The 25,999-nt window shown below is 38.4% G+C and overlaps 1 protein-coding gene and 1 long non-coding RNA gene across 5 annotated transcripts in view; one reads left to right on the top strand and one right to left on the bottom strand.

Moving 5' to 3' along the window:
- Positions 1-25,999, top strand: part of MACC1 (MET transcriptional regulator MACC1) — a 355,671-nt gene that overhangs the window by 49,522 nt on the left and 280,150 nt on the right. For 2 of the 4 annotated variants that reach the window (XM_084792938.1, XM_084792937.1), the window contains 2 exons: positions 2,757-2,945; positions 19,796-21,880. In XM_084792938.1, coding sequence (XP_084649064.1) covers positions 2,757-2,945; positions 19,796-20,008 — 402 coding nt within the window. In that variant the 3' untranslated portion in view covers positions 20,009-21,880. Of the gene's footprint in view, positions 1-2,756; positions 2,946-14,002; positions 18,665-19,795; positions 21,881-25,999 lie in introns of those variants that run through there. The other 2 variants (XR_014781262.1, XM_084792939.1) reach the window with 2 other exon arrangements.
- Positions 2,829-9,032, bottom strand: LOC311603789. The gene is made up of 4 exons (XR_014781263.1): positions 6,685-9,032; positions 5,828-5,933; positions 3,772-3,989; positions 2,829-2,965 (listed from the first exon to the last, which is right to left on the bottom strand). It is a non-coding gene; the product is annotated as an uncharacterized lncRNA (long non-coding RNA).

Genomic DNA, 25,999 nt, shown 5'->3' with positions numbered 1-25,999 from the left:
TACTGGTTGATCATTGTAATTCATTTTAGAGAATTTCATAAATTTGATGATGTGTATAATAAAGATGAGAGATGAAATGAAGAACTAGTAGGCTCAGATACATTGAGGCCACTGAAAAAGAAATAGGCAACTTTTTGTACAAGGTCATAGCTTTGGATTCATGATTTGAAAGTCAACTGTGCTTTTTTCTCAGAAAGCAAATCCGTAAGGATTATCTTTTAAGAGAACTTAAAGGTTGTGCTTGTGTTGGGCCTTATCTTTTAAACTTTAGATATTATTTCTTTTTTCTCAAATATTTAGACAGCCCTTCAAATATCTGAGGAGCTCCATAATATGAAAGTAAATAAGAACACACTTAAACAAAAATACCCAGCCTTACCAGAGACTCATTTTTGAGTGTTTGTTTTCTTCAAACATATAGGTATTATTATTTTATCGGTTTTATCTGTATGTAATACTTCATGACCCCAACAATGATTCTGCTAATACTGTATTTAATATTCTAGTATAATTCCCAAGGATAAGCTCTTTACCTCATGTACTGACCCTGTGGTAAGCCTTGTAGAGAGCTTTAAAGAATTGGATTTAAAACAAAAATTAATGCTATATTGATAAAGTATCAATATGATATTTCTAAAGGAGATTAAAATATGAATGTATACAAATAACTAATACTTCCTAAATGCTACATGTTAATGCCTTCTTCAAATAGTGTGTGTGTGTGTGTGTGTGTGTGTGTGAATGTATGTTGGTGTATGTCATAAAATACTTTTGCAAGTATATGTCAGTATGTGTTCTGAATAGCATAAGTATGAAAACAGTGCCCATAAACATGAAAAGGATGAATAAGGCAGTGGACAGAGACATATAAAGAAGTAACATTTTAATAAAGCAAGGAACAATACAGAAAGAAAAATGGGGGATGAATTCAATCTGTGACATTAATAATTTTAATGTTAAAAAATATGTTGACAACCAAGAGCAGTTAAAACTTTAGAGTGACAATGTCTAGTTGGAGAATGGACAGTTTTATTATAAGATGCTGTGTTCTTAATGACTATGGACCAGGTGACTGAATACTAAAAGCTACTCAGTATAAACCACGCATTCATTTTGTAATAGCTCCTTTTTGTAACTTAGATGTACAGCACAGACTCATAGAACTACAAACAGAAAGTTACTTTATTTTCCTAGCAGCTGAAAAATAAGTTATCTTGGCCTACTGATCTGAAAATTCAGGTCTAATCATACCAGTGGCTTGGATGGTGTATAATATTTTATAAAATGCCTTGATTAGACAGTGCTGATAGAGACCCATTCAAGAGTGTGAGTCCTACGGAACCCAAAAACTAATACTAAGCCTCAGTGATGCCATCAAGACATCCTTCTGAAAGAGGCTTTGGCCTGGCCATCTGTTAGCAAAGCAATTGATATGGCAGTGGTATAGTTGTGTCTTCAAACATCCTTTGTGTGAGTGTGAATTTTTCTTGTTCTATGTCTTGATAGACCAAGCTGGGATGTTAAGAGTGACTGCCTTTGTCTAGTTAATATGTGACATTTCTGAAAACCCTTCAGCATCCATTTTTATCTTAATTCTAGAAGATTAGGCAGAATGGTATTGTACTCATATTCATTATAAAAAGCATCGCAAAGATATAGTATATATTGCTTATGAAATTGTACTTTGCTAGGGTAAAGTCATACCACAAAAACTCAAGTGTACTTTGGAGGACTGTTTATCTGGTATTGTTTACCACTGGGACCACCACTGACCAGTATAAATAGAAGGATCAATAGAACTTGTATTTAGACTCCATGTACTGTCCTTCTAATTATAGATAGACCTTATGAGGATAGACATGGTGGATTTTAACTGGTACCTTTTTTATTAATGTAATTTTATTTACTCTTTCCTATGGGTAGATAAAATCCCTAGGTACCTTTACATAATGAGAAACTGCCAAGCATGTTTACAGACTTGTGTGTGTGTGTGTGTGTGTGTGTGTGTGTGTGTGTGTGTGTATTCACATACATATTCATATGTTTTTAAATGTACTCAAAGCATAAAAGAAACTCTCAAACTTGCCGGAAACCCATAATAAGGGAGAACGTTCAAGTTTGAAATAAATGAAGAAAGAGAGTCTGACAGCATTCCATTTTCCCATTGTGGGAGAGTGTTTGCCTTTGTTACCTTGTGGTTTATATTAAGAGAATCATACCAGTAGTGAGGGAGATAGATGATTTAAGTTCAGAATCTTCTGTAACTTTGTTCAAATATTAAAGGAGTATCATGTTTATTCAATAAACTTGATTCTAGAAAAAAGTTTTGCTCAAATTGATTCTGTGTTAATCTTTTGATAAGGAAAGGAATAAGTTTTGGGAAGAGTGAGCAATTAGCTCTAGATTAAGAAGTTTTCAACTGCAGGAGCTGTGGGTACTGACAAAAGAGTGCATATTGTTCTATTAGAAGCTAAAGGTATTAAGACCTGTACTAGTAGAGTGGTTTACCCATGATCCTATGCTTAGCTACCGAGGCTATACTAACGTCACCTAGTTCTAATATAGTTATTATCACTGTAGTTTCTTGCTGAATTTTCTTAAATGTGAATCAGTGCTCTGAGTTTAAAAACCTCAACTACATATGTGGTGGGAAAAGGGATTCCAATTTCTAGAATATGTAATGCAAATTATACTTTAAATGGAAAAAGTCAATGAGTGGTCTCTAACCACTCTATGATCTGTACTTGCTGCCTCAGGCTCTGCTAAAAATGGATTGCCAAGGGTTGGTGGCACATCTTATCCAAGAGGCTGTTATTCTGACTTCAGCTGTCAAGCTTGGAAGAGGCTGGAGGGAACTTGCTGCGAGATCTGCAGGACTCACTAAGCATCAGATGCAGGCATACGAAATTCCTCACCGAGGAAAATCTGGAGAAGTTTCAGCCGAGGTGAGATTTTCATATGTTCCCTGTAATGGTGACAAACTGCAGTCAGGTAAAGAAAATGCAATTTACTCCTCTCCATATTCACCAGTTAATTAGAAGAACATTCAGAGAGACCTACTTACTGAAGTTAATATCTGATTAATGCTATTGGAAATTTCTGAAATATATAGATCATATTTATGAAAACACATTCATATTTCTCTTGTTGGATTTAATATTAACATGGCTTTTGCTCACATTAATTCATTAAATCAGGACAGTGAGGATATAAGCCTACAAGAATGTAAGGCATAGAACACATATATTTTTGAGTCAAGCAAGAGTATCAATCAAATAAGCCCACAGAAGATGTATTAATGAGTACTAATACACAACTAATAATTTATGACATAATTAATAAATTCTTGATGATGAATACTAGGAGGGTGGATGATGTGGAACCACTGGAAAGGATCTACAGAGACATGACATCAAAGTGCCACGTTATCTCTTAGAATTCTATGTACAGCAAGAGTTATAAATATCATACACAGAATTAAAACATGTAGGGCAAAAATATTCATCACGAAACCTCCTTTTGCCAGCGGCATTACTGCATGGATTCTGTTACACACATATCATACACATATTTATTTAGGTTGCCATAAAACCTTTTAATCCAATTATCACTGAATTAAATAAAAATATATCCAGTGATGAGCATGTGTTAGATGTACTATACCTTGAAGCAAGTTAAAGCTTTTTCAAGGTACTTAGGGCAAATATCCCTCTTGAGATGGTGATATTAGAGGCACAAGTGCCATCTTGGACCACACAGATGGATATTTACTTTGGAGATTCCTCTTCTTACTGTGGGGCAACAATCCTGCTGGCTGACGAGGTTTCAGCCTTCCCACGAGTTCAGTCAGTCAGGTCAGTTGACTCCTCCCGGCAGCAGGAGCAGGTGTCAGCTGGAGGAAAAACGGTCCAGGAGCAGCCACAGACTAGACACGTACGGCCACACTCATCAGCTGCCGTATCGTCACAAGCATAGAAGGGACTTGCAGCCTATTAATGAGAGGACTCCAGCATGAGCAAAGCACACACGATACATATAAATGTTTGCTGAGTGAGTTAAAAATTCAGGAACCTTGAAGTTGAAAAAAAGAGTGTTGTGAGAATTGTGCTGTGTGGTCTTGACATTTCAATTAATCGATTAGAAGGCTAACTGAACGCTTCACTTCTTTTGTCTGTTATAGGGCCTTGTTTTTAAGAGTTTTGTTTAGACTTACTGGAGAGCTGTTTATCATGCCAGCCCTGCTAAGCATCTGGATTCTTTCTAATTGTGTTTATTGTTTGTCTTCCCTTAAATCTTGATGCAGGCTAACACACCCTATCTTTCCATTATTTACTTTCGCACAGCCCAAATCATAAATGACTAAGTCTGTGTCTGAGGCTGATAAAATCTCGGAAGCGTAAAGGAAAGCCCCTAGATGTTTTCTACAGGCAACAGTTCAATTCACTGTAACTAATACTAACAGCTAGTATGTGTCCGATGTTATTACTTAGGAAAACTCCAAGGCATTTTGGCCTGAAGCCGTTCTAAACGTCCTATAGCAAATTTTACCTTAGCCCATTTAAAGGGACAATGTATGCTAATTTCCATATCCTTAAAATATCATAGAGTTTTATTCTCCTTGAAAAGAGATAGATGGCTCTTCAATATGATCAATTTGACAAGTCAAGTAGTTGGTTTATAAACTGTTCCATGTGAAGGTGCAGTGGGAAGGTACAGTGAGCTTGGGGCAAGGAAATGCCAAGTTAGTGTTCCTTTGCTGTGCTGCTTCTTTGTGTCATTTGCTCTGGCACAGGATCTACAGGTGTGTCAATCCCTACACTTGGGCTCTTGTTCGGTCTCCCTCCTTTCCAACTTGTTTCTCTTCTTTTTGTTTGCTTTTAATATGTTTGGCAATTACTTGGCACTTCCTTGTACTAGGCTCTTTTAAAAAATAATATAAATTTATAATATTTAAGGTAACACAGCTTATGATGGGCACAAAATATTATCTAACATGTAGAAATAAGTACTAGAGTTAGCGCATTCTAGAAGTAACTTCACAGCAAAGATCTTCTATTTCCAGACTGGGTATTAAGGTCTCAACACCACTCCAAGGTCAGTGTGGTGTGCTCAGGGCTGGAGGGTCAGGCTGCTCACTTTCTTTTTCCTCTTCCTCTTTTTAAACTATGCTATTGTAGCAGGAGACTAACTTAGACACTCATAAAAATTAGCGTATGAAACAAATCAATTGATGGAACCACTGGAAATCCCTCTTCCTGGCCACAGAGCATACGTGAGGGAAAAAAACAGTCTCCAAATGTGGGGAGGAGGGTACTGTGTCATGGACCCTCATGGCCATGGCTTAGGGCTATAACTTTTCCAAGTTCCTAAGTGTCTGTATTTCTACCACTGTGCCTGTGCTCCTGGTACAGTTCTTTCCTCTGGGATACAAGAACCTGGGATCTCAGCAGGGTCTCTCAGAACTCAGCTTGACAATGATGGCATTGTGTTGCTTCCAAAATCTGCCTGATTGTTTTCATCAAGCCTCAAGCCCAGTGAAGAGTGGGGATACTGAATGCACGTTTGACCAGTGTTCTTTTCTAAGTGGAAGAAAAGTCTCTTTTGGAGAATTCTGAGAATGTCACTTTTTAAAATAAGCACCTCCTCAAATTATAGTTTAAGTTACTACAACTACTTCATTAAGGCAAAAGTATAATGTCTATAACCACTCATATGTGCATAAGCAAAACCCATTTTAAAAATTATTTTATAAGCTTTTAAAGACCTATTTTTATTTCATGTGCACGAGAAGATGTTTTGCTTATGTGTATGTCTATGTACCTCATACCTGTCTGGTGCCTGTGTAAGCCATATTTGGTATCAGATTCCCTGGAACTGGAGTTACAGGCAGTTGTCAACCTTCATGTGGGTTCTGGGAATTTAACCTGGGTCCTCTGTAAGAAAAGTCAGTGATTTTACTGCTGAGCCATCTCTGTAGCCCATGCAAAAACACATTAAAAAACAACAGTAACAACAAAAATAATGTTTCTTTCAGGAAATGTCGTTATACTTTACAAAATATAAGTAATGCCATTTTTTTTCTGTGAAAGTTAGTATTAACTAGTTAGTTACTATTTCCTGCATGGGGAGCCTTGTCCTCCTACTGGGTTGCCTCGTCCAGCCTTAATATGAAGGGAGGTGCTTAATCTTATTGGAACTTGATAAGCCATATTTGGTTAATATTCCTGAGAGTCCTGCCCTTTTCTGAAGGGAAAAGGAGGAGAAGTGGAAGGGGAGGGAGGGTGTGGGCAGGAGACAGGAAGGAGAGGAAGGAGGGGAAACTGCAGTCAGGATGTAATATAGGAGAGAATAAATTAATAATAAAAAATTCCCTGTAATTTTTCTGAGGATATTTAAAGATTTAATTTAAAAATATAAGAATAAATAAGATACTAGAAAAATAGGACAATTTTTAAAGTCTGGTTTTACAGGAAGAAGATTTAGAGAATTCAAAGCTAACATATTCATAGGCCTGAGGCAGACTCTCAGCCAGCTTTCCAGATATTATTAACAAATGTGAGAATAATTTCTATGTGACTCTCTTCCATGGACTCTTTCTCTAATAATAAAAACTACACTCTTCCTTTCCTGAAGGTTCCTAAAGATCCTGAAGGTTCATTTTACACTTTACCTCTGCCCACTCACCTCTTCTGTAGTACAGGCACCAGCAGGCCTTTGGAGGGGTACTTCTTCCGGAATGCCTTCTAGGCCACTGTCTCCATGGAGACACAGTGAAACTAAGATTCTCAATCACCATCTGTTTTTCATCTCTGAAACTATTCACATGTAGAACACTGTAACCGGCTCGGTATAATGCTTTTTGCAGTCACCTCCTAGTGCAAGTTTTGTTCTCTTTGTACACTCAGGAAGAGTCTTTGTTTGTGCTCCTTTTCTTGTTTCCATCTGGAGTACTTGAAACACTTCATCCTAAATGTAAATCAAAAATGAGAATGTAGAAAACTGTTGTGATTTCTCTCTCTCTCTCTCTCTCTCTCTCTCTCTCTCTCTCTGGTTTGGTTGGTTGATTTTCTTTTTTCTTTTCTTTTTATTTCTTTTTATTTTTTATTTTTTGAGACAAGGCCTTGACTGTCCTGGACTTGTTTTGTAGACCAGGCTGGCCTCAAACTCACAAAGATCAGCCTGCCTCTGCCTTCCTGAGTGCTGGGATAACAGGCATGTGCCACCACACCCAGGTGTGTGATTTCTCTTTAGATAAAATATTTATTATGCAGCATCAGGACCCTGGTTAGGTATCCAGAGACCATTTTTAAAAAGTCAAGCACAGAGGTGGAGACAGATAGATCCCTAGGGCCTCTGGGGCAGCCCGCCCAAGTCCAGCTGATGTGTTTAGTCAGTGAGAGACCCTTCCTCAAAAAACAAGTAGAGGATTGGAAAGATGGCTCAATGTGTGAAGAGTGATCCTGCACAAGTATGAGACTCTGAGCTCAGATCTCAGTACTCATATAAAATGCCAGATACGGACAGAGATTTTTGTCTGCCTATAATCTCAGAGCTGTGAGGTCCAGAGGCAGGAGAATCACTGGGGCTTGGTGACTAGCAGTCAAGCTCCGGGTTAAGTGAGAGGCTTTGTCTTGGGGAATAAGTAGAAGTGTGTGTAAGGGCGTTCACTCTCTCCCTTCACATGACTGTAAACCAAAGACAGGCAGACAGGCAGGCAGACAGACAGACAGACAGACAGACAGGCAGGCAGGCAGACAGGCAGGCAAACAAAGATGGTGGAGGGAGGGAAGGAGAGAGGAAAAGGCAGATTTGTTCTGTGACCTTCAAATATACGTTGTTTTCTGTGTACACACATAAACACTTAACACCTCTGGGAGAGTTAGTGACTTTCAAAGAGATAATTCTATTATTTTTTATAAATGAATGAAAGATTTTGGTATCTTTCCCATGTATCTTTTCCTTCAGTGTTTTATTCATCTACATGCTTAATAGGCATTTTGAGTCGATTACTTCTTTCTTAGTGTTTGCTCAGAAACTTCAAAGCATATAAACAGAAGTAAAGTAAGGCTATTTTTTTCCTTTTGAAACCTAATTCTTTTATTAGTTTGAAATTAGGATAAACTGCTAAATTTTAAATAAAAAACATTTAAAGAAGCCCCACTACTGAGCTACATCTCCTATAGGAAGTATATGATGCCATAAAATGAAAACAGTGTGTCAGTCACTATGAGACTCCTCTTTGCACACTTTATTAATTTCAGCAAACTGAAAGCAAGGTATTAGAATCATCTTCCTTCTGACACGCATGTACCCTGAGTATTAGAGCATTTATGTAACATCCAAAGTGACAAGGTAGGTGTAAGAACTAGGATTTGAATCATGTTTGTCCTATTCGTGGTCCTAACCATTAATCTAGACAGAAGATGAACTTTCACAGAATTGACTGGCTAAGCAAAGATCAAAGTGATGAGGAGAAGTCGGGAGATGCCTCCTGATGCCAAAGAGTCAGTAGTATTTCAGTTACTGAGGGCACTTGAAGTGGACGCCTGTTAGCAGTAAGCTCTAGAGAGCACTGATGAGAAGAGAGAAAGGTGGTGTTTTACTTGCTGGGAGCCACCAGCAAGACTCTTCTGGTAAATCTGCCTTACCTGGATTCCTGTCCTGTTAGTCCATTAATTAGCACCATGACTTTGGACAAGTTAATTGACCTTCCTAAGATTTTGTTGTTGTTAATTGGCCTTTCTAAGATTTTTTTCTTAACTGAGCCATTTAACGCCATCTTTTCAGGTGTTTAGGTGGTCAGAAGAAATAATGTATATAAAATATTTGTGATATTGAATGAAACAGTTGTCATCACGGAACACATAGTGTCATTTTGTTGAGAAAAAATAGTTGGATTTGACAAATCTATGACCTTGAATGTTTTTTCTAGAAAAGGGAATGAAATGCAACCACTTTTAGTGATGTGACTGAGAAAAACTGTAGGTAAGGAAAATGTCAGCAGTGATTTCAAGGTTTCTGTGCTAAGAAACTGGCAGCGTATTATTATATAGAAAAAAAAAATGAGAAAAGTCTTGGCCCATCAGCTTTTCCTTATGGGCTTAACATTTAATTTTTCTTGGAAAAATATCTTTGAAAGAAGATACGAGGGATGTCCTTCCACCATTAGAGCTATCTGGTTTACAGGGCAACTCTAGGCTTTGTTTATATGGGTGCTCTGTTGCCTCCTTAATTATCTAAGCCTGGATCTGCTGCAGCCTTGCTATGTAAATCTTTGTTGTTTTGCAGTGAGACATACATTTACTCTTTCTTTTTTTTTTTTTTTTTTTTGGTTTTTCGAGACAAGGTTTCTCTGTGTAGCCTTGGCCATCCTGGACTCACTTTGTAGACCAGGCTGGCCTTGAACTCACAGCGATCCGCCTGCCTCTGCCTCCCGAGTGCTGGGATTAAAGGCGTGCACCACCACGCCCGGCTTCATTTACTCTTTCTTAAAGGACAAAGTGCTTTATGGAAAGTCACCTGTCAGTGACAGAGTATATAGAACATTATCTCAGACCTTCAGTATTTGAATTTGGAACAGTCATATGTTTTATTTATTTATTTATTTATTTATTTATTTTGAGGCAATATGTCACATAGGGCTTGGTCACAAACTCACTATGTAGCTGACCTTGAACTTACATTTTCCTGACTTCCAACTGCAGGCGTAGGCCCCCACTACATGTTTATGTGATGGTAGAGACTGCACTCAGAGGTTGATGACCAAGCTTTCTATCAATTAAGCTACATTTCCCAGGCCCGATTTTAAATTTTCTTTATCAAGTTTGTTATTATAGAGAAAGGGGTATGTGGTTTTAGAAAAGTGTAGGTGTACTTTTAAAATCTATTTTTATTTTGGTTTTTCATATCTCTTTCTCCCTTCTCAACCGAAGTCTCTTCTAATGCTTCAACACCAGGTGAGAGAAGGTTCGTGGGGAGAAGGGGCTTTCTCTTTGGTTACTTCCGGTTGTTTGGGTCCATCGGGTACTTTGGGGCAACACCAATCTCCATTGTCAGGATAATCAGGCAGCAGAAGCAAGTGCAGCAGCAGCTTTCTCTTCCTCCTCCTCCAGTCTCCTCCAAGCATTCCTCCTTAATACCTCTCTATCTCTCTGTCTGTCTCTCTGTCTGTTTCTCTCTCTCTCTCTCTCTCTCTCTCTCTCTCTCTCTCTCTCTCTCTCTCTCTCTCTCTCCTTCCCCCTCCCTCCCCCTCCCTCTTTTTTCTTGGCTTTCATATTATACCTCTCAGAATCCATCCAAGATGCTTTCCAACTGGTAAAGACCACACCTCCACACAAGGTAGTTTTCTGTTGACAAAGTTCAGGCACCTTCTCATGAAACTATTATCAGCTGTGGAAAAACTGGAGCAGCCCCCATGCCAAATACCTGGGATTAAGACAAAAACATATTTACATAACATAACTGAGTTTTTAAGGAAACCAAAACTTCCACAACAGAAAACCAACTCCAGCAAAGTGTAAGACCCAACAACAATGTGTTTTAAAACCACTTGGTAATAAAGTAAATTTGTGATTATCCTTTAGTGAAACGATGCTGGATTTATAGTTTATAACTCAGAGACCTGGATTCTTGCCTGGATATATGACTGTGATTTTGTTATTATGCTTCAAACGCAGCATTAATTATCTATGATCAAGCATCTAATGCATGTGAGAAATTTTTACATCTTTTGGTTTAAGCCCTTAGCGGTGCTTTTATGGCATCTTGTAAGGTTAAGTTTATTTAATAGCAGGAAAAAAATAAAAGCTCAGAGAAAATTTAGCTGCTTATAGAAAATCCTGGAGCTCCTCAGCCAAGAGGCTAACATTCAGCCCAGCATGTGCACTTTTAAATCCTTGCCATCATATTTCCTGGAATTTACTTTAATAGTTACATAGGAAAAAATGGATTAGACAAGCTTAACTTTTCCAAGCTTTGACATTCAGATGTCTCTTGATGAGTGCAAGTAGCTATTAAGGTAATAAAGAGTGTCCCTAAGTAGGAACTGGTAAAAAATGGCTTACCCTGAAGGCTTCCATCTCATGCTGGACTAATTTGAGCAGATGACTTAGAAGAAATGGGTCCACCATCATTGTCTGGCTTATGATTAGTCCAAGAGGTCCCAAGAGGTTATTCCTAACTACAAGCATAGCTGGTTACCCCAGACCAATATTTTTCTGTATTCTAAGAGAATTTTAGCTCAGATTCTAACCAGTGTCTCTTACTGAAGATGTAGGACGTCCCAGAGGAGTTAGATTTATTTCTCTTCCAAAAACAATAGCCACCTGCTTTTAGCAGTATTTATATATTTGCTAATCAGAGATGGCATTATGCCTATCTGGATATTGTAAATGATGTGCTGAGCACAGAACACACATAATAGTCATTAGGAAGGGAAACATGCCTCAATACTTCTGCAGCTAATGGTACTTAAAATGAAATGCTGCTCCTGTAAGTTTATGAGGTATGAGTAGGTGGATTATTAATCCTCTAATGTGGCAAAATGCAATTATCTAAAGGTAATTAAAATCAATTACATACTTTATGTTAGTCCTATTTTACGAGATAAAAAAAGATACTGGGATGCTCGGTTCTGAATTGTTTCTGTTCTTTCTGCATTTTGTCATCTAGTGCATTATCTAGTGAGTTGTATTGGGTTCCTGGAATAAGTTCTCTAAAATTGTAAAACTTTATTGTTCTTTTATCTACTTCTGTTTCATTCCAGCTGTCATCCCACATAGCATATAGTCATTGCTCACTACTTTTATTGTATCCACTAATACTGAGAAGATAAACCAAAGGAAAGGTATATTTCTCCCATGCACATACTGGGACTTTGGAAAACCACATAATTTAATAAACTTAATGCTTTGATACTGCTCTGTGTACAAAGAGAGAGGAGCACATGGATGAAAAATGAAGAGTGTTGTGCCTCCATTAGCCTCGTGTTTCCCATCCCAAGATGATCCCATACTGCCAGGAAGTTAACATTACAAAGTCTAAAGGTCTGAGGAGATGGCTCAGTTGATAAAGACTTTGACCATAAGCCTGAGAACCCGTTCATTTTTTTAATGACTATTTATTTATGTATGTATGTATGTATGTATGTATGTATGTATGTATGTATGTATACAGTGTTCTGCAGGCCAGAAGAGGGCACTAGATCTCATTATAGATGATTGTGTGCCACCATGTGACTGCTGGGAATTGAACTCAGGACCTCCGGAAGAGCAGCTGCCAGTGCTCTTTCTGAACCTCTGAACCATCTCTCCAAGCCTGAGAACCCAAGTTTTTAATTGAACTTCAGCTTCCTTGTAAATGCCAGGTGGGCATGGCAGCTGTCTACAACCTTAGCAGTTACAGTGTAGAAAAGGGGGGGTCCCTGAACAAGCTGACTAATTAGACTAGGTGAGTGGGTGCAAGAACTCTGTTTTGTCATACAAAGTTGGAACCGTTGATCTCAACTTTTGACTTCCACAAACAAGTGCATGTATACTTGCATTACCACCCCCCCTCAAAACACACACACACACACACACACACACACACACACACACGGACACATATACACAAATGCACACCATGTATACATACACACAGAAAAGGAAATCTGAAAGCAGAGGAGCAAGGTTGGAGCTGTGCATCAAATGTTTGTGGCAGATGAAAAGGCTGAGGGAATTTGATCTGAGGGGATTTGATCTGTGGTTAAGACTGACTTAACGAAACCAGAGTCTCAGCAGCACACTTCCTTTTGAGATCCACAGCACAAGAGCAGAGTGTTGGCAGGTCTTACCTTAGTCATAACATTAAGTGAAACTTGGAAAACTGTTTTTAAAACATTGATTAGATACATAGCAAAATAAATGTGGAGGACCTTATTAGTCTACAACTCATCTTCAGTGTTTAACTTGGGTTGATCTGAAAAGAAAATTATTAACTTAACACATGCTATTCCTTCCATTATTTCCAGGGTTGAAGACTTTATTTTCTCTGTACTTTCTCATAAAATATAAATCCTTTGTGAACTTCCTGGATCTGTCTTATATTTTAACATAGAATTTTACACAATTGATACGTGTAAATCACCTTCTGTATTTTTGTCTTTATATACCTTCATTTTGTGGAGGCAAGTATAAATAACGTATAAGTTCTGAAAATTGAATGTAAACATATCAAAGAGCCTGAAGCCAAGTATCATGTGTCTTCTCCATAAGAGACAAAAACTGACTGGATCATTCATTGCACTGAGGAAATCCAGCTTCGTGAGACCTGATATTTGTTTACTGAAGAATCACTTATTTCTTAAATTTCAGTATTTCTCTCACTGCATGAAGTGTATAGTTATTGAAAGAACTGTGTGTGTTCTCACCTTCACTATTGGGTGTCCCTTTAATTAGTGTAGTGGTTTAAATGGGGACTTTCCCCATTGGCTCACATATTTGTTCACTCTGGTCCCCAGTTGCTAGTGCTGGTTAGGGAGGTTATGGAAGTTTTAGGACATGAAGCCTTGCTGGAGGGAGGTCATTGCTGGGTGCAAGTTTTGTGTGTGAACAGCCTTGTTATGCTCCAAGGTTTCTCTGCTTTCCATGGGAGGCTGAGCTGTGGCACTCAGCGTCTTGTTCCAGCTGCCTTCTGTCACACCTCCCCAACTGTTACGGACATCAGGCCTCTGGAGCCTTAACTAAAATAAACTCTTTCTTCTGTAAGTTGGTCTTAGCCATGTATTTTATCATACCAACAGAAAAATAACTAACACAATTACTGATCTCCTTTTCCAAATTATTTTAGCATCTTTTTGTTTTTATGTTTAGGGCTAAGGAAAGTTAACCTTTCTTCTTGAATGTTTTATATGGGCTATCTCTTCATTCCCCAATAATCTTAAATTATCTTTTTTAAAAAAGTTAAAATTTAGACCACAAATAGTTTTCCTTTATAGAATGTTCATTTTTAATATATTTTGTAGAAGAATGTTAATTCAGAACATGGCTATCGTGACAAGAGAGAACATCCAAAGATTTCTAGGTCTGTGTGATCTGGCTGGCAGGAGATTACATCCAGAGATCTTCTAGGCCTGTGTGATCTCGCTGGAATACAAACAGGCCTTTAATCCAGGAGACAAAGGTAAACAGATCTGAGTTCAAGGCCAGCCTGGTATAGAACAAGTATCATGTAAAGAAAAGCTTAGGTCCAGGTGTGGTGATACATGCATTTAATCCCAAATAAAGATAAAATTAGATTGTATAAGGAAGCAACCAAGTTTGAAAAGGATGTCTAACTGAGTAGCAGAAAAGGTGATGCATCAGAGATTTGACAGAATAGGATATGTCCAACTCTCACAAGAAGAGAGATAGGAAATGGAAGCTACTTAAGAGCCAGTTCTACAGAAAGAGGAGGCAATTTTACCAGAACATTAATAGAGAGATGGGTTAGAGAGAGAGAACTCAGGTAAAGATGGACCGAGCCAGAAAATGAGAAGAAGCCAGAAGATTAGAGCAGATTGGTGAGTTAGTGTGAGGCCAAGCAGAGAATTCCAAGCCTAGAGAGAAGCCATATTGAATAAGTCAGCTGAGAGAGGGGCTTGAGGCAGAACAGCTGAGTTAAACCAGCCAACCTAGAGCTCAGAAAGAACAGTGAAGGGTCAGCTTCTTAAATAAATCTCAGAGGCTTGAAACTATTCTAGGCCTAGGTTAGGTTGTATGGAGGCTAGAAGCTTCCAGGAGTAGGGCCTAGGTTAGCAGAAGGAGACAGTGAGTCTCCCAGACAACAGTTGAGCCAGGAGAATAAAAGTTACTTTTATTTTTTTTCTTTAAGTAATTTCACCCATTTCCTGCTGATTATCCCAGTCTTCCTCCAGCCCTTACATTCCATATGTGGTCCATTTGTTGAGCAGTTTCTGTTTCTTTGCACTTGTTCACAGCTGGAGCGTGTCCCCTTTTGTACACTTTCACACTGACGTCTCTACGTGGAGAGTCCTTGCTTGCCTGTGTTACATGTTTCATTGCATCACTTGGTGTTACATGTACTGAGGGAGGTGACAGAAAAGGATGCTTCCCATGGCATAGTGATGAAAATTTAACAATTGGCTTTGCAAGACCCCTCAATCATTGCTTTTGCTAATTTCCGTGGCATAAAAACTCTCAATCTGTATGATTTTAATCTGCCAATTTAACACTAAGCATGCACGTGCACACACACACACACACACACACACGCACACGAACACACACACACCCCAACACACACACACCAGCACACACATACACACACCAGCACACACACACACACTAGCACACACACACACACACACACACACACACACCAGCACACACATACACACCCCAGCACACACACACACACACACCAGCACACACACACACACCAGCACACACACACACCAGTACACATGCACACACACCCCAACACACACACACCAGCACACACACACACCAGCACACACATACACACCCCAACACACACACACACCAGTACACATGCACACACACCCCAACACACACACCCCAACACACACACACACCAGCACACACACACACACACCAGCACACACACACATACACCAGTGCACTCGCACACACACACACACACACACACCCCAGCCAGATATGTGGGGCTGTGGAACCGACTCTAGACAAGCCGCTTGTGTCTTCTTTTGAGTCAGCTGTGACGCACTGCTTTTTGAAACATGACTATTGTTCTGCACTGTGACTCCACCCTTTGCTTCTGTGTCTTGTATCCTCTATACTATACTTTAAAGTTTACATATCCATCGCCCCTTTCTCTTCCTTGACGTTTTCTTCTACTTATTTTCTTTTTAATCAGTGTGGTGTGAATGCTGTTCAATCCTGAACTGCCTTCAGGTCATCTATCCATTTTAAGTTCTTATCAGATAACCCTGCCCATTATCTCACACTCCATCACGCTAAAAGGAGCTTCTTTATCTTAACCCTATTAAAAGTTTATGTATTTTCCTCCATATAGTACTAAAAATTACTAAATGTAAACTATAATGCAGGTACTTTTTGAGGTGCCTTAGTGAAGAAGCAAGACTTGAGAATTATTATAAACGCTTTATAGCTTTAAAAATCTAAAGCTCAACGGAACGTAGATGTGAGCATGAGACTTTGGCAGCAAAATTCACCTTCCTTTACAGCATACCACTCCCCATCAATGGCAAGATCACGTCTTATGGCAGGAGAGGTGGATCATCAGATAAAAGCATTGGTTGTTCTTGCAGAGCGCGTGCTTGGTTCCAAGAATCCACATTGTGGCACACAGCCACTTGTAACCCCAGTTCCAGGAGGTCCAGAACAGTCTTGTGTCCTCTGAGGGTGCCAGTCACACACACAGTCCACATACATACACACAGACATAGCACTCAAACACGCAAAACAAAATAAAGCCGTTTGAAAAGATAATGGAGCCATGTTTTTCTCAGGTTTATTGGTGAAAATCAGTTGAGACATACTTTTTGTAATTATTAATCACCAAGTCTTGTCTGTTTACCCATTGTGCTAATGTTTTTCCAACTGTCTGCCTTGTTCCTATCTGTAAGATGCTAAAAAACAAGAATCATGCTTATTTCTCATTTTGTGCCTTGTTCTATAACTTTCTTTGGAGAGATATATACACCCAGTGAATTTTGATTTCACAAGTAAAATAATTAGTGAACAAAGATTGTTTGCCTTATGTATCACTGCGTGTAATAGTATTTTCCTACCATCTGGGTTGAAAGACACTAGTGATTTTGTGTATCAAATTGAATTTCTTTACTGAAGAAATATTCAGGCTTAGTTTGCTGCATTGAGGAACATAAACTGGATGGAAAAATCTCATTCATATTTTAGTTCAAATAAAGATAGTTATCTATACCCCATTGTTTACATCCTAACACTCTTGTACCCATTTCTGTCTGGGTATGATTTAGACTTCAGGGGCTCTCAGATGAGTTTAAGGCAATGCCCTCCCTTACATTTCTGACTAATCAATGTACTCCTGGGAGCTCTCTTTATGTTTTCCAAAGACTTACATAAAGATCAGACCTAAAAACCAATCCATGTTTCTCTGAATTTCCAGGGCTGCCTGGACTACTCTGTGCTCTACATAAACTGGTTAGTGTGAGGAGTTATGTACTACTCTGTACAAGTGGATGGGGAAATGTAGGTCCTAATTTATGTATCATCTTGGGATATTTCCAGTCTCCAAACAGCACAGAGAAGTCAATTCATGCCATGTAGAACTTGTCTGTCTCAGAAAGTCACTGGGGTGGTTTAATGGCTCACTGGTGTAAAGGCACTTGTATGTACAACACAGTAAAGTACTCTAAATAACCCATTTGAAATCTCCAACACACACCTGCTTTCTCTGATGTTTTATACTAATCTGTACTATCACCTGTTACTCACTTATGGCAGTTACTGCTTATTGTAAATATTTCCAGATAGATTTATTTTCCAACTCAGTCACAAAGGGACTTAGAATAGTCTGAGGGCCTACTAAATAAACATAACATTATGTTAAGCAACACATGAAAAATAGAAAAGTATTGTCCCAGATCGTTGAGGATTAATGACTGAGCAGATTCAATGTAGAATATAAATTCAGAGTATGTACCGATAGGATAAATCTACTGAGGTTAATCTACCTGTGGAGTACATCTCTGCATGTGCACATTGACAGCTGAGATAGAGCCTGACACAAGCTTCTGTTAAGATGGCTCAACTTGTCTTTCTTGCTGAACTACTACTAGTAATACCAGTAGTGAGGTGATTTGTGTTTAACAAAAACCTTCAGAAAAAAAAAAAAGATACCACTCTGTTCTTATTTAAGTAGCAGAAGATACAAATTCCCATAAACAGGATTGGTGAGGGTAAAGCTTATATACAAAACTCTGAGGCAGTGATTCTTAACCTTCCTAATGCTGTGACCCTTTAATACAGTTCCTCCTGTTATGGTAAACTCCTCAATCCATAATATTATTCCATTGCTACTTCATAACTGTACCTTTGCTGTGCTAAGCGTTATAATGTAAATATCTATGTTTTCTGGTGGTCTTCTTGGGGTTGTGACCCACGGGTGGAGAAGCACTGCTCTAAGATATTTTCTGCTTCTGTCTCATACACCTTGCCATGACATGTCTTTGTTAATTATACTTCATTATCAATTATTATTATTTTTTTTTTTAGAATTACCCTTTGCAAGAGAGGTAAGAGAATGGGTGTTCACATTTCCCAGAAATGCCAACTTGAACAAATAATATCATATGACCATTTGGGATTTTTAAAAATATGGATGAGAAGAAAAGCATAATGATATCTCATAGGGATTTAATTCTTCCCATTTCAATTATAAACTATATGAGTGTAGTGGAGGCGAGTGAAGAATTATATCCAATTACATGGAATACTGATGTTAATGGAGATACCATTTTAAGAAAACAATTCTGTGCAATATTTAGCTCAAAGTTAGTGCTCTTAACAGTTTACAAGTGGTAGAATTGCAAATAAGTTAATTTGGTGAGCCCAAATAAGCAGTGAGTATTAAAGTTCATATTCCAAATATTCTAATTATATGGCTTGTTATTTTCTTAGAATAAATTAATTTTAACCTGTGCATGTGTCTTTATTCTCACATTTGTCTTATTTGGTTTGCCTTTGTCTTCATTCCATCTGAGCCTGTTGCCTTGACAACCACCACATATGTGCTTGTATGTGAAGCTCTTCTTTGACGTATATTTATTTCTATGGAAACTGTGATGTCATTGGTGTGGGCAGGTGCTCAAGGGAAGCAAAGTAAAGAAACAGAATGTTGATCTTTCTTTGGGTCAAAAAATATACCATGAAAGTAAGTTTGTATTAATGAACTATAATTTTGAGTTTATTTGGATTTGTTCATCAAGCTACAGTTTCCTTATGTAAAGATTTGCTGGAATAGAATGAATTAAAAGTGCAAAACATATTGGATAGCACAATGTCATGACAGTTACATAATAATGATATGTAGTATCATTAAACTCAACACAAATATATATATGTAACAAACTTTAATCTTTTGTTTGAATTGTATTTGTTATTATAAAAAATTATGGTTTTGACAAGATGGCTATGTAGGTAAAGGGGTTTGTCATGAAGGTTGACAATGAGTTTGACCCTTGGGACTCACATGGTAGGAGAGAACCAACTCCAGCAAATTATCTTCTGACATCCACATGAGTCTGAGGCATGCATTCTCCACCCTCTCATACACAAAACAAAGAACATAAATAATGAAATGTAAAAATCCAATGATGAAAGAAATTTTATAATAACATTAAGGAAATGTATGCTAGATAGTAGATCGACAAAAAAGTCCATACTTACAGCATTATATTTACAAAAAATAAAACACCCTAGTTTTAGAAACACAGAGACGGGGTTGCTCTTCCAAAGGTCCTGAGTTCAATTCCCAGCAACCACATGGTGGCTCACGACCATCTATGAGATCCGGTGCCCTCTTCTGGCATGCAGATGTACATGCAGGCAGAACATAATATAAATACTAAATAAATACATCTTAAAAAAAGAAAAAAAGAAACACAGGGACATAGGAAATGACAGTTATTTTTTTCTACAACATCGAAAATTCACATAATAAGCATTTCATTTTAAGTATTTAACATTTTAAAAAATCCCTTCCCCTGTCTCCCTGTCTCTCTCTGCTACCTATCTGTTATTCACTTCAATCTATTTTATTTTCTTTGTAGACAATGTGGAAACCTGCCTATGATTTCCTCTATTCATGGAGTGCTCATTATGGAAATAGCTACAGAGATGTGTTACAAGACCTTCAGTCAGCTTTGGACAGAATGAAAAACCCTGTCACCAAACGGTGGAGAGACTTAACTGGAACCTTAATACTAGTAAATTCTTTAGAGGTTTTGAGAGTAACTGCCTTCACTACTTCTCAGGAAGTATAGAGTGAAGCAAGTTTGGTGAGCAAGGAGAATGGTAAGGGGGGAAAGTGTGTATGTGTGTGTGTGTGTGTGTGTGTGTGTGTGTGTGTGTGTAAGAGGGGGTGTGAATTCACAAAGGTGTTTTACATTTGGAAAACTGTGTTTTACATTGTGAAACAAAGCCTGGAACTCTTAACAAGACTGGGTTTTATAATCAAAGTTCTTTTTGTGTGTGTTGCAAAGGTAAACTATAAAATTCTCTGTTATTGAGAAGGAAAAAAATAACCTTTCTCTTTCTCCTTCAAAGTTCCTTCAGTTTTCTTAAGTTAAAACAGATGAGTGTTCAATTAATAACATCAAACAGACACCACAATAAACTGAAGGCTTTAACATAGGCAGCTGGAGTTTACCATGAGGCAGGAAAATAAGAGAAGAGAAGACACGTTGACCCTTCGAAGGCTGCATGTCTTCTGTGCAAGTCTCCTGTATTCTTCAATGATGTTAGTCAACATTGCTCCCATGTTCCATGTGTAGAAATCAAGGGTGGAAGAGAACCCACAAAGACAGTGTAAAGTAGGTTTTCTGCCTTAAAAGACTGGTTCCAATTTTTGAAAAATCATACCACATAGTAGAGTAGTAAAAAGGACAAAAAATAAAAATTCATACTGAGAAACAAAGCTTGTTCCTCTTTCAACAGCTCTTGAGTAATTACCAGAAAGAAAAGATGACACTGTCATAAAAACTGTCTTCAAACATGGACTAAAAATTTTTGTTAACTTCCTTCAACATCTTGGGCCTATATGTGATCCACCTAATTTTAAGTTTTTTCCCATGATCAGATGCAAAATAATTCTTTAGCCATCAGTATATTTAACACTGAGTTATTACAAACAATTACTATCACTAAAACACTTTCAATCCTAAAAAATTGATATCTTTGTGTGTGTGCTCACATGAAGACATGCAGTGTGTGTGTGTGTGTGTGTGTGTGTGTGTGTGTGTGTGTGCACGTGCAACATGTCTCAGAATGCACAACCTTGTGGAAAACAAGGCTAATGAGAGACCTTGAGTCAGAATAGATGTTAATGATTGGCGTAGTTGACAAACAATGGTTTCTGTCCAATCATCTCATGGCTGCCAATGTTTTTATAGTTGGACCTTTCATTACTTATTGTATTTCTCTTAAGGGAAAGTGAAGCGAGGCATGATGGTGCACACCTGTGATGCACACCTGTGATGCACACCTGTGATCCTAGCACTCAGGGAGGCAGAGACAGTTGGCCCTTTGTGAATTCTAGGCCAGCCTGGTCTACAAGTGAGTCCAGTACAGCCAAGGCTACACAGAGAAACCCCGTCTCTGGAAAAAAAAAAGGGTGGGGGCGGGGACTGGAGGAGTGAATCTCATGATAGGTATGCAGGTGTTTGAGATGTAAGATAATAACCAGGAAGAATGCATGGTTTCTGCTTTCAGTGGTATTAATGATGGGGTGGGCAACAAAATGACACCATTTAATGTAAAATTTCATCTGTAATGACAACTGCAATGGAGAAACTGTGATGCTGAAGTAGAGACTATGATACAAACGGGGGAGAGAGTGGATTGCAAGATTTTCCAAGAAACAAAGTCCTCCTAGTCAGAGGACTAGGCATTGCAGCCTATGCGGGTGGGAAGGGTGAAGCTAAAAATCAGTAGTTCATTCAGACAGTGAACAGACAGCACAACGTTGAAGGGGACAGAGAGACAGGATAACAGGATAAAGAGATAAAGGTGAAAGGGCCATAGTGAAAGCAGAGGGGAGGAGACGACATTCAAGTCACTAGAGCCCTTAGAACTTAGGAAGAAATGACATAACTCAAAGTTAACTTGACTAAACTGAATAAAGTTTTGTTAGTGGATTTATGAATAAAAGGTGTTCATTTGGGTAAAAACTAAAAGAATAACATTTTAGAGCTTTTAATATTCCTACCCTAATATATTTGGTATGCTGGCAAAGATAATTTGAACTAGTGTTTAGAACGATCTTAAATACATTCACTATTTGATGATAACACAGCCTGATCAAAGGTTTATATACACACACGTTCAAGGACAGAATTTATTTTAGTTGGAAACAAATTTAAACAGAGGAAAGAAAAAAAATCAGCCAATTTGTTAGCCTAGGGCACAGTGACTTGAAGTGGTGACTTTGCTTCCTTTAAAACATTATTGGAATGTTATTAATGTGTCAGCAAATTTGAAATTTTCTGGAAGTAGCAAGGACTTAGTATCTGGATTTTCTAGGCTGCAAGGTCAGTGTAGTAACAAATAAAACAAAACAAATCAACAGAAAACTCCACCACCAACAAAAAATCTTAAGTTTGTACCTCATTTGACATTGTAGTTGACAACATTAAGCAGAATTTTTTAAAAAATGAAAACCATCTTGGTAATTTAAGGTTGGAACAGTGGTTTAAGTATTAACACACACATAAAGCTCACGATCTTGTATTGTATCCTTATCCGGTAATTCTAAATCTATGTTCAGTCTGTCCTTTTAAATTTGTCCTTATATATTTTTATAAATTGTTCCTGCTTTTCTTCATTTTCTAATTTCCTTGCTGTGATGAATTTTCCTAATCAGAACAGATTAATTCAGTAGTCACAAATTGCATCTCCTCCTTGGCAGAAACTCAATAGAATTAATAAGGCACTTACAGCCTCTCTTTGACATCATTAAAGTATCAAAAGCTATTAATCTAAAACTTCTCCAAGCATTACAAAAATGGAAAGAAATTAGATGGTCCTTTCAGTTCCACAGGCTTTTCATTTAATGATTCACAAATCAGCATGGGATTCCAGTTCAGTCCCCAGCTCAGAATGTGACGATTGTTCTTTGTAATTCCCACACTCGTGGCTTCTTTTTTCAAGGCTTCACATGAATCCAGCAGAGGATTCCATCCAGGGAGCCGCTAGCTACACCACTCATAAACACTGCACACTCTGCGCCGTGCAGATAATGCTGTGTAAGTTGTGAACTTGTAGATAGCTAAGTTTGTAGAATAACGAATCAATGGATGCCACTGAACTGAGGAAAGGTGCAGAGAGAGTAAACACTTTGAATATGTGACTTGAATTTTAAAATTTGAATTTTTAGGCCATATCACTGTACATAAAATATCTGGTTAATGTTTTATGACTAAGGAATATTTGAGATAATATAAAAGAAAAGTCAAAACTTAGGCCAGTGTAGGTTTTTGAAATTAAGATTGATTTTTCTATTGCTTATTCAAATTCAATTAGTTCCTTGTCTTACGTGCTGCTGTATGTAACATTAGGAAGTGATGTGAGGCATGTAACACAAAGACTAAGCATCATGGTAAGTGGTAGACCACATGGACAGTTTTCAAAATAACAATGATAAGTTTTGCTCCCAGAGCTTGTTTCTCCACAGGTTATTGGCCCAACAGTGGTGTCACATCTGGGTGTCATCTTGTGAAGTGGGACTTAAATGCCACCAGAGAGTGAATGTTTACTTCCGTGGCGTTTGTGCCACTAGTGCACTAGCTTGATGTGGATCTTCAGGGTTAACACCTGGGTAAACTCATGATTAATTTTCATAATTAGTTGCCATAGCACCCATCAGAATTGTGATAGCTACCTACCAGGGATGAAACTTCCAGGTCAGTTTGGGTCTTGAGATCTATGCCTGTACAACCTGAGTGTGTGGTATCTTCAGTAGCAGGGTCTTACCTCAACCTCAAGCAAGAGCACTGGCAAAATAGCCTGTAACACCGGCCAATAGCTCAACACCAAAAATGTGTCTCATTCCATGCACTGAGGTTTTTGTTACCCTTTGAGAGCAAGTAGGCACACTGTTGCTCCATTACAGGGTAACTCCATTTTAGTGCTTGATATGTGTGTTACGGGATATTTGGTCTTACTGTGAAGCCAAGATTGTTTACTGGAAAACCCTGTTTCTAATTATGGTGTGGCTCATCCCTAGCAGACAGCTTTAACCCAAGAACTTTCAGTAAACAGGATTAAATAAAGTTAACCTTATGTCAAGAGGTGGATCAGGGAACCAACTGGCAGGAAGTGAACATTGGCAAAACCATAGAGAATGAGAGGAAGTCCTGAGGACAGATAGAGAGACATGCAGGAAGTAGAAAGGAGGGACATTCAGTCGAAGGATATTTAAGACAAGTTGGAGAAGGAGAAAAGGCTTTTTCCCTCTGGGACTTCTGCTGAGTAGGAAGGTCAGCTGGGTGCTTTCTTTGCCTCTCAGCTAGCAAGTTTCCACCAGCATCTGGCTCCTGAGTGCTCACTGGTAAAATCAAATGTTTGGGATTTTCTCTTCTAAAAACTCTGTGTGTGTGTGTGTGTGTGTGTGTGTGTGTGTGTGTGTGTGTGTGTGTGTGTGTGCATGTCTATATTTTAAGAAATTTCTATATGAGTTTTTCAAAAAGTCTTTAGTTTTTCTCCTCCATATTTCCTCTACTATTCTGTCCTCCCAACCCTCACCCCTTTTAACTCTTATTTTGTTTTTTCCTTTAGCCTTGAAATCCCCCTCTCATGTCCCCATCTTAGTTAATATTCTATTGCTGTGGGAAGGAAAGCACCATGGCTAAGGAATATTATAAAAGAAAACATTTAACTGGGGGACTTGCTTACAGTTTCAGAGGGTTAGTCCATGATCCTCATGGTGGGGCAGAAAGAAGCCGTATTCTTTGCCAAAATACCACAAGACTGGTCTCTAATATTTTCTTCTACGAAACCATTTGAGCTGGATGTCCACGGTTGCACTGCTGTCAGCACCACTGTCTTTCATGTTTCTACTAGGAAGGCCCATTAAGCCCCACTTACAGCATTTAACCACTTTCCTAGTCAAAACTCCCAGTCTTCCATATTCCTCCAAAGAGCAGCATGGTTAGGGCTGTTACAACAGTACCCCGATCCCTTGCACCAAGTTCTGTCTTACTTGCTGTTCTATTGCTGTGGAGTGACACCATGATCAAAGTACCTTTTAAAAGAAAGCATTTAATTGTGGTCTTGCTTACAGTCTCAGTTAATCTGATTCTCATGGTGGGAAAGGTGGGGGCTGGCATGCAGGAATGACAGAGCACCGAAGCAGTAGCTAGCTAAGAGCTCACATCTTGACTCACAGGAAGCAGGCAGGGAGAAAAAGAATGGGCTTGTCCTGGGCTTTAGAAGCCTCAAGGCCTGTATCCTCCAATGGCACACCTCCTCCAACAATACCACAGCTTCTAACTCTTCCTAAACATTTCCACCAAGTGGGACCCAAGCATTTAAAAATATATGAGCTTATGAGGGCCATTCTCATCCAAATCACCACACATACTCACTTTCTGACCTCTATGGGTATTCCATGTGAAATATACAAATCTGAAAATCAAAGCTAACATCCTTAAATGAAGGAAACCACGACATCTGTGTTTCTGGATTTGTGCTACCTCACTCAAAACGGTTGTCTTTAGATCTGTCCATTTATCTGTATATTTCATTTTTCTTGACATCTGAATAATATTCAATTGTGTAATTTGACACATTTTTGTTATCTACTCATTAGCTAATGGTCATCTATATTGTTCTCGTTTCCTAGCTAGAGCAGCAATAAACACAAATGAGAAGATATCTCTGCAGTAGGAGACAGAGCCCTTTCAGTAAATGCCCAACAATGTTATAGCTGGACCAGCTAGCGGACATATTTCTAGCTTTATGATTTCCATAGTGGTCTGCACCACTTTGCACTCTACCAAGCAGTTAATAAGTGTCCCCTTTCCTCCATATCCATGCCAATATTCTTTTTTAAAATCTAGGGTAAGATGGACTCTCAAACTAATTATACTGGAACTGACTGCAAGGGAAATGACTGTACGAACCCTGATAGTGCAGGTGTGAAGGCTTTACATTTCCCTGATGGCTAAGGTTCTTGAATGATTTTGAAAATTATTCCAGCCATTTGTATTTCACCTTTTTGTAGCTCTGTTTACTTCCATTCTCTCATATTTTATAAT

This window comes from Acomys minous (genome assembly GCF_964271855.1).
Source record: "Acomys minous genome assembly, chromosome: 8".
NCBI classification, from domain to species: Eukaryota; Metazoa; Chordata; class Mammalia; order Rodentia; family Muridae; genus Acomys; species Acomys minous.
This window is presented reverse-complemented; position numbering and strand designations above follow the sequence as displayed.